General features: G+C 43.2%; 1 protein-coding gene across 9 annotated transcripts in view; it reads left to right on the top strand.

Moving 5' to 3' along the window:
* The window catches only part of tcf7l2 (transcription factor 7 like 2), a 91619-nt gene that overhangs the window by 33062 nt on the left and 42412 nt on the right, over window positions 1-16145 (top strand). For 4 of the 9 annotated variants that reach the window (XM_073489309.1, XM_073489310.1, XM_073489307.1 and 1 more), the window contains exon 5: window positions 7557-7616. The exons of the other annotated variants lie outside the window; for them this stretch is intronic. In XM_073489309.1, the coding sequence (XP_073345410.1) occupies window positions 7557-7616 (60 nt within the window). The remainder of the gene's footprint in view (window positions 1-7556; window positions 7617-16145) is intronic. 9 annotated transcript variants of the gene reach the window in all.

Here is a 16145-nt window from a genome sequence, read left to right as displayed (position 1 = left end):
AGCCCGGCCTTGTACCAAGCTGGATGATTATGGAAAACTGGTCTGATGTTGACAACTTTTTCATGAGAGTGAGCTAATGCTGGGCTGCTAACATACTGTCTTTGAGGGAAGTGTGGGCGTTCCTTCAACATTGATTACCCTATCCGTGGAGTTGGAGGAGTAGTCTGGTAGGAGAGTTGGCTGGACAGAGATAGGGGCATATGCAGTAGATGCACATAACAGAGCAACCACCCCAGGCATGTCGATATCTAAGAGGAAAGCATCTCTAGAATGAACAGTTGAACGTGAACTTAGTAGTTAGCCAAAGGCATGAAGTTTTCAGGAGGTCAGGGAAAGGTTGAACATAGAGAGGTGTATGTATGTGGTCACAGGGTTGGCGAGCCAGGAAAATCAATGAGAGTGGGGATTGGGCAGAATTAGTGAGGTGATCATGGATGCCCTCGGCCATTTATTGGCACAGTTGTTACTTCTGTTTTGGAGTCATGCATCTTCTACATATCGTTATGAAAATGAAAATTTGAAAAGCGCATAACGATTTTAGATGGAGAAGCTTGCCGAGTTTGTATGCTCATGAATACAATATCTCCTGTGGTAACAGCTCAGTGCCGGAGCTAATAATACACCGCTGACCCTTTTTGTTTATGCAACAACACAGTTAGTAGTCGTCATGGCTCTGGAGCTCACACGGAAGGCAGTGATGGTTTTTTATCGCACAAATTACACCGTCGAGACACATTGTCCCTCTCAGTCACATTTGACATTTGATCATATAAGTTACTTTTATGGTCTGTAATAAATACCATCTCGAACAGTTACTCAAAAGTTGGCAGGCTAAGGCCTTCTTGGTATTTTGCCCGTTCAAGTTAAGCACGTCTTAAAATAGCAGGAGTCGACAAGGCTGTTTATTTGAAACAGGAACCTTGTCAAAAGTTGTGTTTAAGACAAAAAGCGAGCGATGACAGTGTTATTCTGAACAAAACAAGCCCAGCTAAGGCCCTCCTTATCTTTCCCTGCGATGCTGGTGTTATTTTTATACCAAAGAGTTCAGGGGCCTCTTCGTACTCTGTTATTTTAGGAGACGCTGAGAAAAGAGTTACCAACTCCTATGAAGTCATTAAACTGGTCGTAGGCAGCAAAAGCTGCAGGTAAATACTTGAGGTTTTATCCTGCTATGAGTCATATGGCTGTAAATACTTCCCACCTCACATCCACCTAAACTCCTGCTGTACAACTCACTTTTAAAGGAAGTTTGAGAGCAACCCAAAAGTGTAAAGCAGCTCAAACTTCTTAAAATGGATTAGTGACGTCGAAACACATTTTATGTTCCTCTTGTATCATGTTTTTTTGTTTAGATCAGATTGCTCATTGACAAGTTGCGTGCTGAAATTATCTACAATCACAACAAAACAGTTTTCGGTTTTATTTTTTGGGAAAATACACGTAGGCATCTATTTTTCACAATGTACACAGACAGTTGTAATACAAACAGTCAAGCGTGCAACACTAACAGGCTTGGAACAAACAGGCAATGCCAGCAACTCATCACAAAACAGACACTGGCTTTGGGGCAAAAACAAACTTGAAACAACAAAGATGGACAACCAGCCAGATGGAAAAAATAAGCCTTGCTGAAGTACAGACGTTCGCAACAACACAATGCAGGGACTGTAATACAAAAGACTGAGCTTTTTGAACAACATGTGTTAATCACTTAAAAACATGCCTGTGCTATGAAAATGAGAAAAGTCACAGAGCGTACAGAAAGTGTGTGATTTTAAGCCAGATGAAGCTTTAAAGTAACACTAAATTGTGACAGAAATTTTTAGTTTAAACATTTTCATTCACAATCTGCATGTTACATCCCTGGTGTGGTTAAAATTCTATGTCATGCCATCCATCAAGGGATTTATGTTAAATTATCAAAATTTCATTTTTAAGAAACATTTGATTTTAGGTCATTTTCAGCCACAATAAAGAATAACGTAAAAATAATCCGAGATGTGTCTTCCTAGGGTCAAGAAAACAGTTGAATTTGATGATAAACAACCTGATATCTGAAACTTGGATTTTTTCAAGTTTTTCTTTGTGCTTTTATTCTAAGCACAAAACAGAAGCAACAGCAGAATGGAGCAGTTGGAGCACCATTAAACAATATCATGATTAGTACTGACACTGATCAATATCAGGGAATATATTGTAATATTAGTGCTCATATTGCCCAGCCCTGGTGTGATCTGTTTGATAGAATACACAGGCTGGTAAGATCAGAGGCATTGCAGCATCGCTGCATAGGCACACAACTCGCTGTTAGCACAAGTGATAAATTGAATGTGAAATGCAGCTTGTATTGTTGCCGCTCCTACCATCCTGCTCCAGCATCCACCTCTGACTGAGAAGGAAGTGTGATTGAATGTTTCCCTGGTTTGCATCATACTGCCTGTTGTACATATAGAAAAGACAGACAACTGCGGACAGCATCGTGAATGCCAATGATAGCCCCACACGGACTCCCACTGGTGTCACTCAATCAGTTGAGCTTTTTTTTTTTTTTACTACAAGATGTAGGCCTGCATGTACCAGTACGTGATCTTCTTATCAATAAATTGAGCTGTAAACGGTAGTTTCTTTTTGTTTACAAATGCGAAGAAACACTCAGACACCTTGACCTCTCCCTGCCTGGAGCGCTAGCCGGCTGCATTGGCAGTGATAAGCAGCCGTCGATTGGCCTGCTAGATAACAGCGATCTGAAGCTTAAGTGACCCTGAGACAGTTGAAACAACGATAGAAAGACAGTGATAGACTGAAGGAGAGAGAGAGATGGCTGCAGATAAAGCCTGTTGTGGCTGAGGAGAAGGATGGAGGAGACATGGACATGGACGGAGATCCAGACAGACGGTCTCATTTGTGGCTGGAAGGCTCAGTCGAGGTGGAACGCTGGAGGATGAGCCGAGAAAAGAGGAAGTGACCTCACGCAGGCCGGTCAGTCGGAGGGCACGCTGTATGCCCCTGTTTACCATGCCCTCAAAGGGGGCCACGCAGGACCTTTTTGAAGTGCCTGACCACCCCGCAGGCAGCCTCAAAACCCGCCGCCGCTGAACTTTTATGCCATTGGCTGAAAGTTATTCAATATTTATCCACCTATTGATGTGTGTTTTTTGAGGGAGAGACTCCAAGAAACATTTTTATGCCTCGCGCAGGTCCTGAGGGAAAGATCACAAACAGTCCTTGCTTTGTCAACTTGCCTTTTATTGTGATGTTTTAATTTGACATTGTGGACTTGAAGAGCCTCTGTGGATACTTAGCAGCAGGAAGTCGCTCAATACTGGTGGAAGAATTTAGGAAGTCTGTGTATGTTTTTTTTTTCCCCCAACACTTTCACACTTATTTAGACGGTAATTATTGTATTAACCCAGTAACACAGCATAACATACCATATTAGATTGATTTGTGTTTATAGCATCAACAGTGGTGCAGTAAAGGACTCAGCTGGAGTTGGGCTTATGTTTGTAATGTCATGACATAATTTGGCTCATCTCACGGTCATGTGATCAAACTTTTTTTCAGTTTTAGATAAAGCGCAGCACCCCTGGAATGAGATATAAAGGCATCTTAAACAATTCTTAATGATTCATGTTTCTTAATTTGCCATCATGGGAATTGGGGCAGAAACATGCAAATGTTAAGAGCATATGCACACCAACTTCTTTCCTGACATTCACGTGCATACACACACAGACGCACACACGCGCACACACAGCCTCAGAGTCTAGAGCCTAGCCCTGCTCGAACAATGTCTCCATTGTTTTGCGGGCTTTCACTGGCAGCAGGGGACGGCTGGAGTGTTAACCATTTCCCAACTGTGCCTCTGTGTGTATAAATGTGTGTGTGTGTGTGTGTGTCAGAGGTAGTGAAGCATGGGCCTAGGGACGAAGAGAGGGGAGGGCACTTGCGCCAAGTGTATGGTAATTAGTGTGGAGGAAGTGATGGAATCCGGCCATTTTTATGGACCACAAGACCTCCCACCTGAGTCTTTACAACTACTGAACATGCTTATTTTATTCTCATTCAGTCTCGCTTGTCTCTCTGAAGAATGTGGACTGGAAGGAGGCTGTGTGAAAAGGGCTGACGTGTTTTTGATATCATTAAAAAACAAAACAAAAGGGCAGGACTGCGTCTTAGTCAAGCATTAAGTAAACAAATGCCACAATAACTCTGTGACGAGAATGCGACTGTTGCTCTCCGTCCAGGATCACATTCACCCCCCTTGACCGCTTCTCTGTCCATTTTGAAGGCACGGGGATAAAGGGGGCTTCCTGTGCTCTGAATGGGCCGTGCACCTGGGCTAGCCACACAATTGCCCGAGACTCTGGGATGCCTGGCCTCCTCAGCTGTTAATGAGCGACCCCATGGTCAGCAGGCACCACCCACGCACTGTCCACAGGCTTTACCTCGAAGGCTTTTCTCCGTCCTGCCTTATGCCGACCTTAAACTGCTCTTTCACTCTGCATTTTAAGCCTTCTCCAAATAACCTCTCTCACCCCCTTTTGTCTTCTTTCTGTGCATGCATTCCTTCATTCACCCTTAACCTTTGCTGCAAAGAAAAGCTCATATCTCAGGCATTTGTTGTCGTGGTCACTTTTGGATCCAGAGTTGCAAATTGTTTTTTGGATTGGGCCGTATTACAGACATTCCCATCTGTTTCTTTTACCTATAAATGATAGAGTTGGGACCGATTGGATCCAGCATCGGTGTTGGGTGTCGATACTGATGTAATTCACTCGCTGGATATTGGACTGACGCCGCTGGTCCACTTGGACTCAAGGATAACCTGATGAGAATCATGTGGTCAAAGGTCAAGGACCTTACTAAACATATTTTTGGCCATTGCTCAACAACCCATATGATAATTAAGACAACAATAGGTTAAAATGATGAAGTTATGAAATTTTATATCCAAAAGGTCAGAGGTCAAATTCACTGTGACATCATAATGATCTGGCTATTATTCAATGCAAAAGCTCAGGAACAGCAACTTGACTGGTGCACGGAGGCATGCAACCTTAAGGCAGTAATTCTAGTTATTAATTAAAAATGGTAAAAATTTAACTTTAACTCCGTAGCCAAAACTTTGTAGCTCAAATGAATGAATTAACAAGTAATGCTGCAGTTCTACAACAATATCCAGTAGCCATAACGTAGCATGTTACTGTCTTTAAATGAGTAAGCTAGCAACAGTTGGTTTGTCTCAACATGTCCTTAGTGATATTTCAGTCTCAAAAAACAGTTACTGTACTGTTATTGGCATATATCCAAATTCAGGTATTGGAGTTGGATCGGAATGGAAGAGAAGTGGATCGGTTAATCTCCAAAAAATAGTTCCTCAATTGAATTTCCAGAACAAACTTACATACACCGCGGCTGAAGATTTTATCCATATCGCCCAGTTCTTTTAAAAACTCAATCCAGACCTCAGATAGAGACTATTGTGTCTGTCAGCTGTGTCTCGCTGTCTCCTTCAAACAAGACATTTGTTCAAAGGGTCACGCTTACATCATCGGGCTTGGGCCAAAATCTGAGGCTGTGTCGAGACGTGGCGTCAGGCCCCGGGAACCGTGACAATGAAAATGAGAGCACCTCGGTCAGTGCATCGGTCCAGCAGTCTGGACGGCCGCTTGTTCCCACAGACAATCCACTCACTGTTGGCTTAGTCAGCAACAATACCACAACAATGACTCATGAGTCTTCTCTTAACAGAATACCTAAACATTTTAAAAGTACCTGATAAATTGCCGACCAGAATTTCCAAATGTTTGCATATTTTCTGTCAAATGTGTATTATGGATGTGTGTCGTTAAGGAGCCTCTCCATTACAACACATGATTGCGGTAATTGTGGACAGCAGTTTGTTGTATTGTCTTTGTGTGTTTCTCTGTGTGTGAATAGCTCTAGGGCCATTGTCGTCCTGTTCCCTTGCTGTGGTATTTGACCGTTAAATAACCCCTGTGAACTTAAGCTACCCCAGGGAATGTGTTGGACATGCACATTTAAAAGGATAATGCACATTTGTATCTCTAAGTGTGTGTGCTTCACCAATAACCACAGTGTTCACTGTCTAGCTGTTGTAAAAAGTTGTCTAGCTGGCCTCGGGGTCATGCACAAGTACAAACAGGACTCGTTGATGTCGGTGCAGAGAACGCCACCGACATGGTAGCTTTTTAGGTACAGGAGCCCTTCAGTAAGCTGTTGCTTTTTCTGCATGTTCTGAGACTTCTACTAGCACTTTCCTTTGGAAATCAATAACTGCTATTCCCTATTTTCTTCCTCTTTCCTCCCTCTCCTGTCCTTTATCGCCTCATGATGTCTGTCAGAGAGTTGTGAGATCTGAATGTCAGTAGGTACAAATGTTCAAGTTTAACCTCTCGATGCCTCCTCCTCTAAGAATATGCAGTTCACAATTTTAGTGCACAGAGTAAAGTGATAAAAATATCAGAAATGTGTCACGATTCTCCAAAAAAAAAATATCCATGATTCGATTTGTCTTTCAATAGTGAAGTCAGGATTTGATTCGATTTTTACATTCATTTCAGCACCGACGCCATTGTTGGAGTATTAAGTCTTGATTTGAAAGGATCAACACCTCACTGGTTTTATGCCAACTCCGCAATCCTCTTTAAAAAGATAGGCAACAGGGTATCAAGTGTGATATAACTGCCATTTTTTTGTTTTTTTCTGCCAGTGTTGTTTTATTTTTCTTCGGCTACACACAACCCGCAAGCTGGAAGTACGTAGAAGGCGAGAGGGAGAACCACCGATCCTGTTTTTGATCCAATAATTTAAATTGAATGCTCATTCCGATCGATTTTCAATTTAGAAGTGAAATCATGACCCTCCTCCTGAGGAATGACTGCCCTGGGGACACTTTTTCTTTATAAATTTACTTTATAATTGCACTTCAACCTGACTCTGACACAAATTATATACCCCTGTGTCTGATCATGGTACCTGTTTGCACCCCTAGATATTTAGAGCTCGAAAAATCTGTGCCAAAACACGTGGAGGTGACAGTGGATCCCCAGACCAGCTGACTGCGCCTGAACGTCTGCGAAGGTGTCGACGCTGAGGAGATAAAATGTTCTACCAAAGCGAAGTAGTGTTTTAACAACCAGCCAGCCGGTACCGACAGCCGTGTAACCAGTGCAGAGCCAGTGTTCTCCTATTCTCTCTGTGTAAAATTAGTAATAATGGGGCTGAACACGTACCCAGGAGAAAGCTGAGCCAGCAGAGACGAGGTAGTAGTTTAAATAACTAAAAAGCCAGGGGATGCATAATTTCCAGGGAGAACACGTTGCTTTTGCATAAAACCTGGTTGGCTGGGATTGTGTGCACATTCGTATACGTGTGTTTGTGTGTGTGTGTGTGTGTGTGTGTGTGTGTGTGTGTGTGTGTGAGAGAGAGAGAGAGAGAGAGAGAGAGAGAGAGAGAGAGAGAGAGAACGAACAAGAGATGGAGAGCTGATATAATTGTGTGACTTGGGAACGTCCATCTTTGCCTTTCAGGGGCCCTTCTGCTGGGAATTCCCCGGACAGTCAGATCTGAGCCTTCACCAATTTCATTTGGTGAGAGACCTTTGAATTCCAAAAATATCTTGTTTGGATTTTTTGATTGATTCCACACACTCAAATTAACAACTGATAATTGATGATTCTTTCTTTAAAAAAAACAAAAATAATGAATGAAAAACATAAATCCTGGTGATGATGCTGATAATCATGCTGTGTTGTGCTTTGTGCTGTAATCCAGTGCTGCTGCTTTGTTGCTGGTGTGCTTTGTGATGACTTAAAATGCCAATCCAGGTGATGGGGTGTTTTGGATGGTACATTTGTCCAGCTTTGCAGGGTAGTGAAGGTATTTCCTCACCCAGCTTTGTTTAGAATAATTTCTGTGTTTCTGGATTCTGTTTGCCTTCTTTATTTGTCAGTTTCTGGCTTGCTCTGGTTTAATGCCACTCTTTGGGAGGAGGAGGAGAAGGGAGACTTCCTGTTTTGTTTGTATTTCTTTGAAAAGCTCCCTTTATTAACAGCATCTGGGTCTGATTGTAAGACAAAGAGGTAGATCAAGAAAAATCACACAGTGTTTATGTCCACTTAGGGGTTTATTTAATCGCAGTCACAAATCCATGATCCAAATTGTGATAGTTTTTCTTAATTTTGAAGACTTTTACAGAATGGAATAGTCTATGAATTTCTCCATTTGCAACCGTAAAACACAACATTGCCTTAAAGATTGCTCTTTCTTGGAACAAGCTCCTCATCGGCCATACTGCTCGCCACAACATATGTTGCATTTTCTACAATTCGTCACCCAAGGACGAGCCATGTGAAGAGATTCTAGTTGACTGCATCACTTTATTGGTTTAGATGTGCCAGTCAGTGAGGTTCAGAAGTTTGGAAACAGAAAAAGGACGTTAAATACCTCAATCCCTACGATTCGCCTGACAAGTAGATCATGATTGAAATCTAAATTTGTCAGATTAAAGATGACAGTGTCACAGTCCAGATTCCTCCTGTCATTGTCCTGCACCTCTTTCAAAAAAAATAAAAAATCTCTAGATTTTTATTTGATTTTGTCTGATTTTGCTGCAGAGCAGACATCAGTCAGCCTTGTTTTGGTTTCCTTCAGTTCAACTCTGTGAAGCTGGAAAGACGCTGGCCCAAAGGATAGCCTATTAATCTCCTCTGAGGCGACCATGGCTCTGTGGATTGCCTACTTGAATTGTTTGACTAATCAATTGCTTGTTGATTTTGCACACTCCGCCGGGCCTTTGTTGCCAGTAAATAGCACGAGTCCTTCAAAACAAAAGAGAGAAATAAAGGAAGGAAGAAGGAAGGTAAATCACGCTTTATTGCGAAAACAGCTATTAATATGATGTTGTAGTCATCAACCTGCTGCCTGCTTCCCCTCCCCTCTCTTATACAAGCGCCTTTGCTGGAACTTGTTTGACAAGGTCTGGCAGGATCACTGCTGGGTGTGCCTGTCTTTCTGCATGTGTCTCACAAACACACCTTTGTCTAGACCAGCGTATCTGTAGTATCCTTGTGTCTAAGGTGTGACTTGAGTTTTGGATGACAAGTAGTCAGAGCTAGGTCGGGCCAGGCTCTAACCTCCATGTGTTTGCATACAATAACATGAACTGGTTTAACCCAGAAATCTGACTTGCAGGCTCGTGTGGAGCGGATTAAAAAACCTGTGTGGTAATCGTGATTCGGTCATATTTCGTTTTCACGAAGGATCAAGGTTCAGAAGTTATATTGATAAATAATCTAATTTATGGCTAACCACTCCAGGCAGACTGACAGAAGAGTGCACTCGTCTCTGACAGATTCCCCGTGGTTGCACCATCCCCGGCTCCGTTCCTGCAGCCGGCCTCGTGAGCGACAAGAGACTCAGCAGCTCCCCTACGCTACTGTATTAACACTGGAGGCCGTTTTCACAGGGAAACTTGTTTTGACAGAACTCCAGGTGTCTCATTGTTGGGGCTGGCATGGTTCAACAGATTTACCAATTAGCACTGGGCTGAGGGCACAGGAAGGGTGGGAGTGGAGTAGAAGAGGGGAGGGAAGAAGTGAAACGGGGTGGGGAGGAGGAGGGAGAATGGATGAGGCGGATTTGGCCACAGTGATGGAATGAGATTTTGAGTGAGAGGTGCTGGTAGGGGAAGGTGTGGAGGGGAAGGTGTGGAGGGGAAGGGGGGGGGGGGGGGTTGTGACCATACGGAGACAGGCTGGAGTAAGGCGATCCGTGACCTCGTTTTTTTCCCAGCAGCAGTATGGAAGGGGCTGAGGTCTGAGCTGAGCCACAAGGAGGAGGGGAACTACGTAGGAAAAGTAGGAGGGGGCAGGAGCAGAGGAAAAGGGGAAACGCGGTGTCAACACAGGGCAACTTTTTCACTCAACGCACACCTCATCTCAACCGAACTTTTTTGCATTGTTCTTTCAACGTAACCATAATCCTGATCCTCATCAGGTTTGAGCTGAGCGACAAAGAGAAAGGGAACTACGTAGAAACAGAAAGAGGGGGCAGGACAGTAGCAGAGAGAAAGGGGAAACACAGTGTCAACACATGGCAACTTTTTCACTCAACGCGCACCATACCTCAGCCAGATTCTTTTGCATTTTTCTCTCAACTTAACCCTGCCGTAACCTACTGAACCTAGGTCATTTTTGTTATAAACCCCAGACACTTGACTCTGTTGTTGTGCGTTGCCAACACACATCCATCTGCAGGAGCGTTGATTTGTTTTTGCTGCAAGTCCCTCTTGGCTCGCTCTTCTCGCTCCGGTATGGGGCAGAATTGTGTGGGATTAAACACAATGTTATTACTCCCGCTAACCCCTCTTTGTTATTCCTCAGAAATGTCTGCTCCTTTTTCCAGGAAGTTTGGAAGTGAACTTTTGAGAACGGGTTGAAGTGATTAAGCGAATATCCCAGGGGTGGCCTTGCAGAATTTAGAGTAGTTTTTGGCCCGAGAGTGTTATGACACTGACACACGGCACGCACAGGCATCTTGGCATGGATGTGCTGTAGGTACACGAGTGCCATGAAATTGCCGCCTTCTCCTTAAGGGGGGCGGAAATACAGAACTATACGGAGGGTGCTTCGTTCAAACTGACAGGCTTTCTGAAGTTGAGAAAAGTTTCACTTTTTAGAAGAGCACGCTTTTTTTTGTGTGTGTGCGTGTGTGTGTGTGTGTGTATTTGAGCCGACCAATCACAACAAAGACAAGTCGAGCTTTCTCTATATGCAGGAAGCTGTCAGTTTACTACAACAACCAGAATAAAACTGTGGAAAATAGCGGAGGAGAAGCTGAGGGGTGGCTTTTTTGTCTGATGTTTCACTCTGTTAGCAGTGCATGAGATGTCTTGTTTGAGTCGCTGTTCAATAGCAGGGACTTGGACATAAGTAACGTTCATGGCAGCCATTCTTAAGGGAAACTGGTGACCTGGGTTCACAGTATAGTAGGTGCACAAAAGCAGGAGTAGTAAAGGTTGGATTTGAGTAGGACTGCTGCCTCGGGAAACGTTTGACTCTCAGATTCTTTGACACTTGACGCCTAAATATTTATACCCTTAACTTGTGGGCTACTGTGGCAGTGCTAAGCTAAATTAAGACAGTTTTTGAACAATCCAGCTGTTACAAGACGCCAGAAAAGCAATCAATCATCAGAAAAGCAATCAATAACTGAACTTGAAGAGTTCAAGTTTCAATGATGCACCAAACAAGTTATTGGTGCATCCTTAATTATGAGCTCCAGATCACTATGTGGCCTCATGAATCACTCTGGTTTTGTAATGACTTAGTGTTGAGCGATCCCACAATTGCTCTGGCGACTGCCTGTCGTATACATATGTACAAGCGGCTTGTGATTGAGAGTGATGGAGACAGCTTTGTGGAAAAGGGAGAGAAGAAGAGGACTGGAGTGGGGCGTGGGGGGGGTGGGGTGGGAGATAGGGGAGAGAGTACGAAGCCCCGCCAAATTCCCCAAAGAACAATTTACAGTTATGGATGAATACACTGTCACAGTCAAATTTTAACTCTGTGGATGTGTGTGTGTGTGTCGAAGACAGTGGAATGCTGAGTGATTCCAGAGAGCACTTAAGCTGCCTCGAATTTTCTGTTCCCACCCGCGTTATAACGGGAGAGGGGCTTTGCTTTGGAGTTTGCAGGGGTAAACACAGGGTATGTGCTTTCTGAGTCATTTAGCGTCGTCCTCTGCCACCTTCCTCACATATTCTAAACAGTGTTTTCAGGTTTGTCGGGCCAGCCTGAACGAGACTAACCCCCCAATTTATTTGATTTTGTTCCTCTTGGCAGTTCCACTGAAGACCTATCTGAACTTTTCTTGGATTTGTTTGGCTCGGGTTTTGATGTGCGCGTTGTTATTTTTTTTTCTCCTCCGTCTTCCAAGCCTGTGTAGTCGACTGTGCCTGAGTGCCAGGCCCTGCTTTTGTCTCGGCCCAGGGAAGGAATTTGATGTGAGACTTATTTTCCTACCCAGTCAGTTTCTTTGAGCATTTTTCCCCCGCTCCTGTTTTTTTTTTTTTGTTGTTTTGTTTTTGTTTTGTTTTTTCTAATAGTCCTGGAAGTTTGGGACACTTCTTTGAGGCAGGTGATGCTGCGACTCGACTGCATACCTGCGCAGGTGCGCACACGCTTTCGTAGTTATTTATCCAGCCTTTCCAAAAAATGTACTCTAATTGAGTGGCCTGTTAAAACGTCACTGAAATCAGTCATATAATAGCAGGAGGGAAGTGTGATGGGCTGAAACGGAGACCTGGATTCCATGAGATTAAGGAGGATCATCATACAAGAGGTTTTGGATGAAGGGAGAGATGGCTCAATCCTGACGGTATCTGGGCTGTTTTTCATGGGAGAGAAGTCTAAACTAATGTGTCAGACCACTTTTTCTCATCAGCGAGACGTGCTATAGACGCCCAGCACTGGCCAGACATCGCCTGCGATAGATGCAGAGAAATGCATGCTGGGAAAAGAATAAACAAGCCTGTCACCAAAGTTGGGAAGAATCCTTAGTGCAGCGCTACTGTCAAAAAGCAGCTTCCATTTCATACATTATTAACATTACCTAAACGCATTATTTGTGTATTTATTCATTCATTTGTCTTGTTAACATCCTCCTGGAGTAAGATAAACAGCGCGGCCAGACTGGCTGTGTGACAGTTGTGTGTGAGATTTGAATAAAAAGCCCGGCAGCGTGATTGGAGCGAGACAGGAGCGGATTCTATGGACACCACACTTCCTCTCCAGGCTCATTAAGGGACAGTAAGGCGATGATGTCGAATCGGCGCGCACTTTACCGGCCTGCCTTTTTCTTTGAACAGCGTCGCCCTCTTATCTGCAACATGCTCTGTTCCTCCATAACAAGACGGTCCCACTCGCATGCACACACACGCTCTGTCTGTCTCTCTCCTCCTCGCGCACACACATTGTGCCTACATACACACTCCTCATACTTATTTAGTTTGTGTAGACAGAAAACTCTTAAGTATGTGGCTTGTCCACAGAATTTTGGCAGCTTTTGTTGTATTTTCTCCTACGCTATCGAAAAAGCCTGGTACTTGTTTTTTTTATGTGTTCTTTTTTTCTGCACAGACATCACAAATGGATATTTTAATTGGAACTTTTGGCACTGTCTCCATCTTGTGTTGGAATGGCAGACAAGTGAGTGGCTGGCGAGGCCGGGGCCGGGCTGATTGGTGTGTAGCGAGGCGTGCCTAAATCAACTGGCAGCATGAATAGCTCGCTTGATTCTCACTGGCATTCACTGGAATCCATGGCAGTTTTTTTTTTTTTTTTTTTTTTTCAAACAAGATTCTTTCTTTGGAAAAAGTCTGGAATAACCAACAAGGGACAGAGAATACCTCCTGCTTCCCTGAAGCATGACTTCTTCTTTGTTTTGGTGGTGCAATTTACTTGCCTTTATGCCAACTCACTTTTTGGTGCTTTTGTAATGTCAGAATAAAATGACCAACCTCTGTTGTTGCTGTATCCCAGCCATGGATTCATTCACTCACTGTACAACTTCATATGGAGGTTTTGAAATGTTAATGTGCTCTTGATAATGGAAATAATCATGTTACCATAATGAATTATCATTGCACTCTTGATGTTTTTATTTCACAGTCTACTAACTCAAAGCAAGTGGTATACCCGCTGGGATTAGTGAAGAAAAACAGAAAACTGATGGAATCAGCCCTGAAGATAATTTAAAATATCTGCTTTTTGAAGTGACATCCAGTCTTCAGACTGAGTGGCGGAGTTAGTCATGACTCTGTTATGCACCATTGTGTTTGGATGTCTTGAGCTGTTGCAAGAGCTTTAAGAAATAGTGTTGTCATAGCAGGGTCTGTGTGCACCGCCAAGTTCAAGCATGAGAAAGAGCTGATAAAATGTGATTAAACGCCATGTGACATTCATGGAAACCAGGGTAAATACTCAACGTGGTCAGTTAAACTTTCTTTTTTTATTTGGTTGATGACAGATGCTCTTGAATATGCAATCATATTTAAAGAACCCTTTAACCACACATATTATTTCTGTGCTGGAAAGCAGCACTCACAATTCCAGATTTTGTCAGAGATTAAATCTGCATATGGTGCCACTGAGAGATTTCTTCATTCATGTGCCTTTTGTGGGATTTTTAGGAATAGATCACCAACCCCACGTTGGGTTTAACTCCGGCCAAAGCTCACTGTGGCTCCACTGCAGCAGCTAATGCAAACCACATGCTTGAGCTGCGCATCTGCATAAGTACACACCTGTTTAAACTGAGGACAGTCTTTTACCTCAAACAGTAAATTCAGGCACACTCACGCCAGAGGCAGAGCAGCTGCGCAGCCGGGTCACGTTGGAGTCATTGTAATCCTGCTTGACATAATGTAGTCCTTGTGTTTGGCTGGGCCTGTGTGTGTGTGTGTGTGTGTTTGTTTGTGTGTGTGTGTGTGTGTGAGGAGAGAGAATGGGGAGAAAGATATCGTGTGTGTGCAGGTGGGGTTGTGTGATCTGTATACTCCGCGCTTTCAAAATAAGTGTTTTTGTGTATGCGTGTGGTAGTGGGCCTTTCTCTCCGGGCTGGTAGTCAGTGCTGTGTAATTACCTGGCTGTCTGCCACCGAGTCCCACTGGAGCAGAGACAGAAGTGGAGCTGTGTCTTACACAACGTAACACAGCGGCCCGTCTGAACCACTGGCCCAGAGTTTGTTCAGCTTGGGGTCTGGACACAGCATGGGATCTCTTGGGATGCTGATGAAGTCAGGGGAGATTTATGAAGGCTCATGAATCAAAATGTATATATTTAGATGTAATGTTTGGAGCTAGTTTCATGAAAAATGAAAAATAACAAAACAGAAATTAACCAGACTTATAGTCACCTAAGATCTTAACAGCTGTTGTTGCTGGGATCATGATCAATTTAGTAATAAGCAGTTTGAAGACGTCACTAGGGGTCGACCCACCCACATTGCTTTTTCAGGCCTAATACCGAATACCGAAGAAATCAAGAGGCTGAAAACCAAAAATATTTTGGACTGATATTCATTTGCAGTAAAAATTTCAATCTGTGTGTCAGAATTTCGATCACCCATTGATGGAATGAACCTAAGTAATGTTCCTGAGTACTATTTTCAGGTACTTTACTTGAGAATTTCCATTTTCTGCTACTTTATACTTCCTTTTCGTTACATTTATTTGATAAATTTAGTTACTGTTACTTTGCAGATTCAGATTATTCAGTGTTTATAGGCTATTAATTTTGACGTGTTGTTACCGATCACATACTGGTGTGGGCGGGACACTGTGTGAGAGGATGAAGAATGAAGAAGCACATTTTTTAATTAGGTCATATAATTGGCAATCTGACAGAAAAATCAAAAATATCGATAACTGAAAAATGCTGAATATTGGCCCCGATAATTGGCCAGGTTGATAATCGGTCTATCCCTAATTATCACAATTTTATGACTGAACGATTAATCGATTAACAGTGAAAATGACTGTTAGATTGATTGTTAATGACAATAATCGTTAGTTGGAGCCCAGGTCCGAAGATTATATCCTCAAATTGCTTAGTTTGTCCGACCAAAAGTCCAAGAGCCAAGGGTGGAAATTTAAAATAATGTAAAACAGAATGCAGTGGAGGTGCCAAAAATGTGTTGTTTTTTTTCCTTTTAAGAATTACTTAAATACTTAATTAATAATTAAAGTTCTTGATTTGATTTACATTGCTGAATTGGCTCATAGATGAATCATTTTAAGACTAGTAGTAAATCCAGGGCCACAAGCCAGAGAGTATTGTGAAATTCTGCATTACAGCCACAGGGCAGAGCGCTCTTAACTGACAGACATAGACAGAAACAGGCCCAGCCAATCTGAAGTCAAAAGAAACCACGAGACAGATTCATATCTCCGGCATAAAGATCATCTCTCAACTTAATTTGACTCCTCGTTGCTTCAACAGTCACTGTGGAATCTGATATCTGCTCTCATACTGAGGTGCACCCCCCACCTGTAAAGGCCAGGCTCTAGGTGCGCGGGCGAGCACGTGGCACACGAGCTGCGCGAGAGCATACTGCGG

Source organism: Pagrus major, chromosome 20, assembly GCF_040436345.1.
Source record: "Pagrus major chromosome 20, Pma_NU_1.0".
Taxonomy (NCBI): domain Eukaryota; kingdom Metazoa; phylum Chordata; class Actinopteri; order Spariformes; family Sparidae; genus Pagrus; species Pagrus major.
Note: the sequence above shows the minus strand (reverse complement) of the source record. Positions and strands in the feature narration are given on the sequence as shown.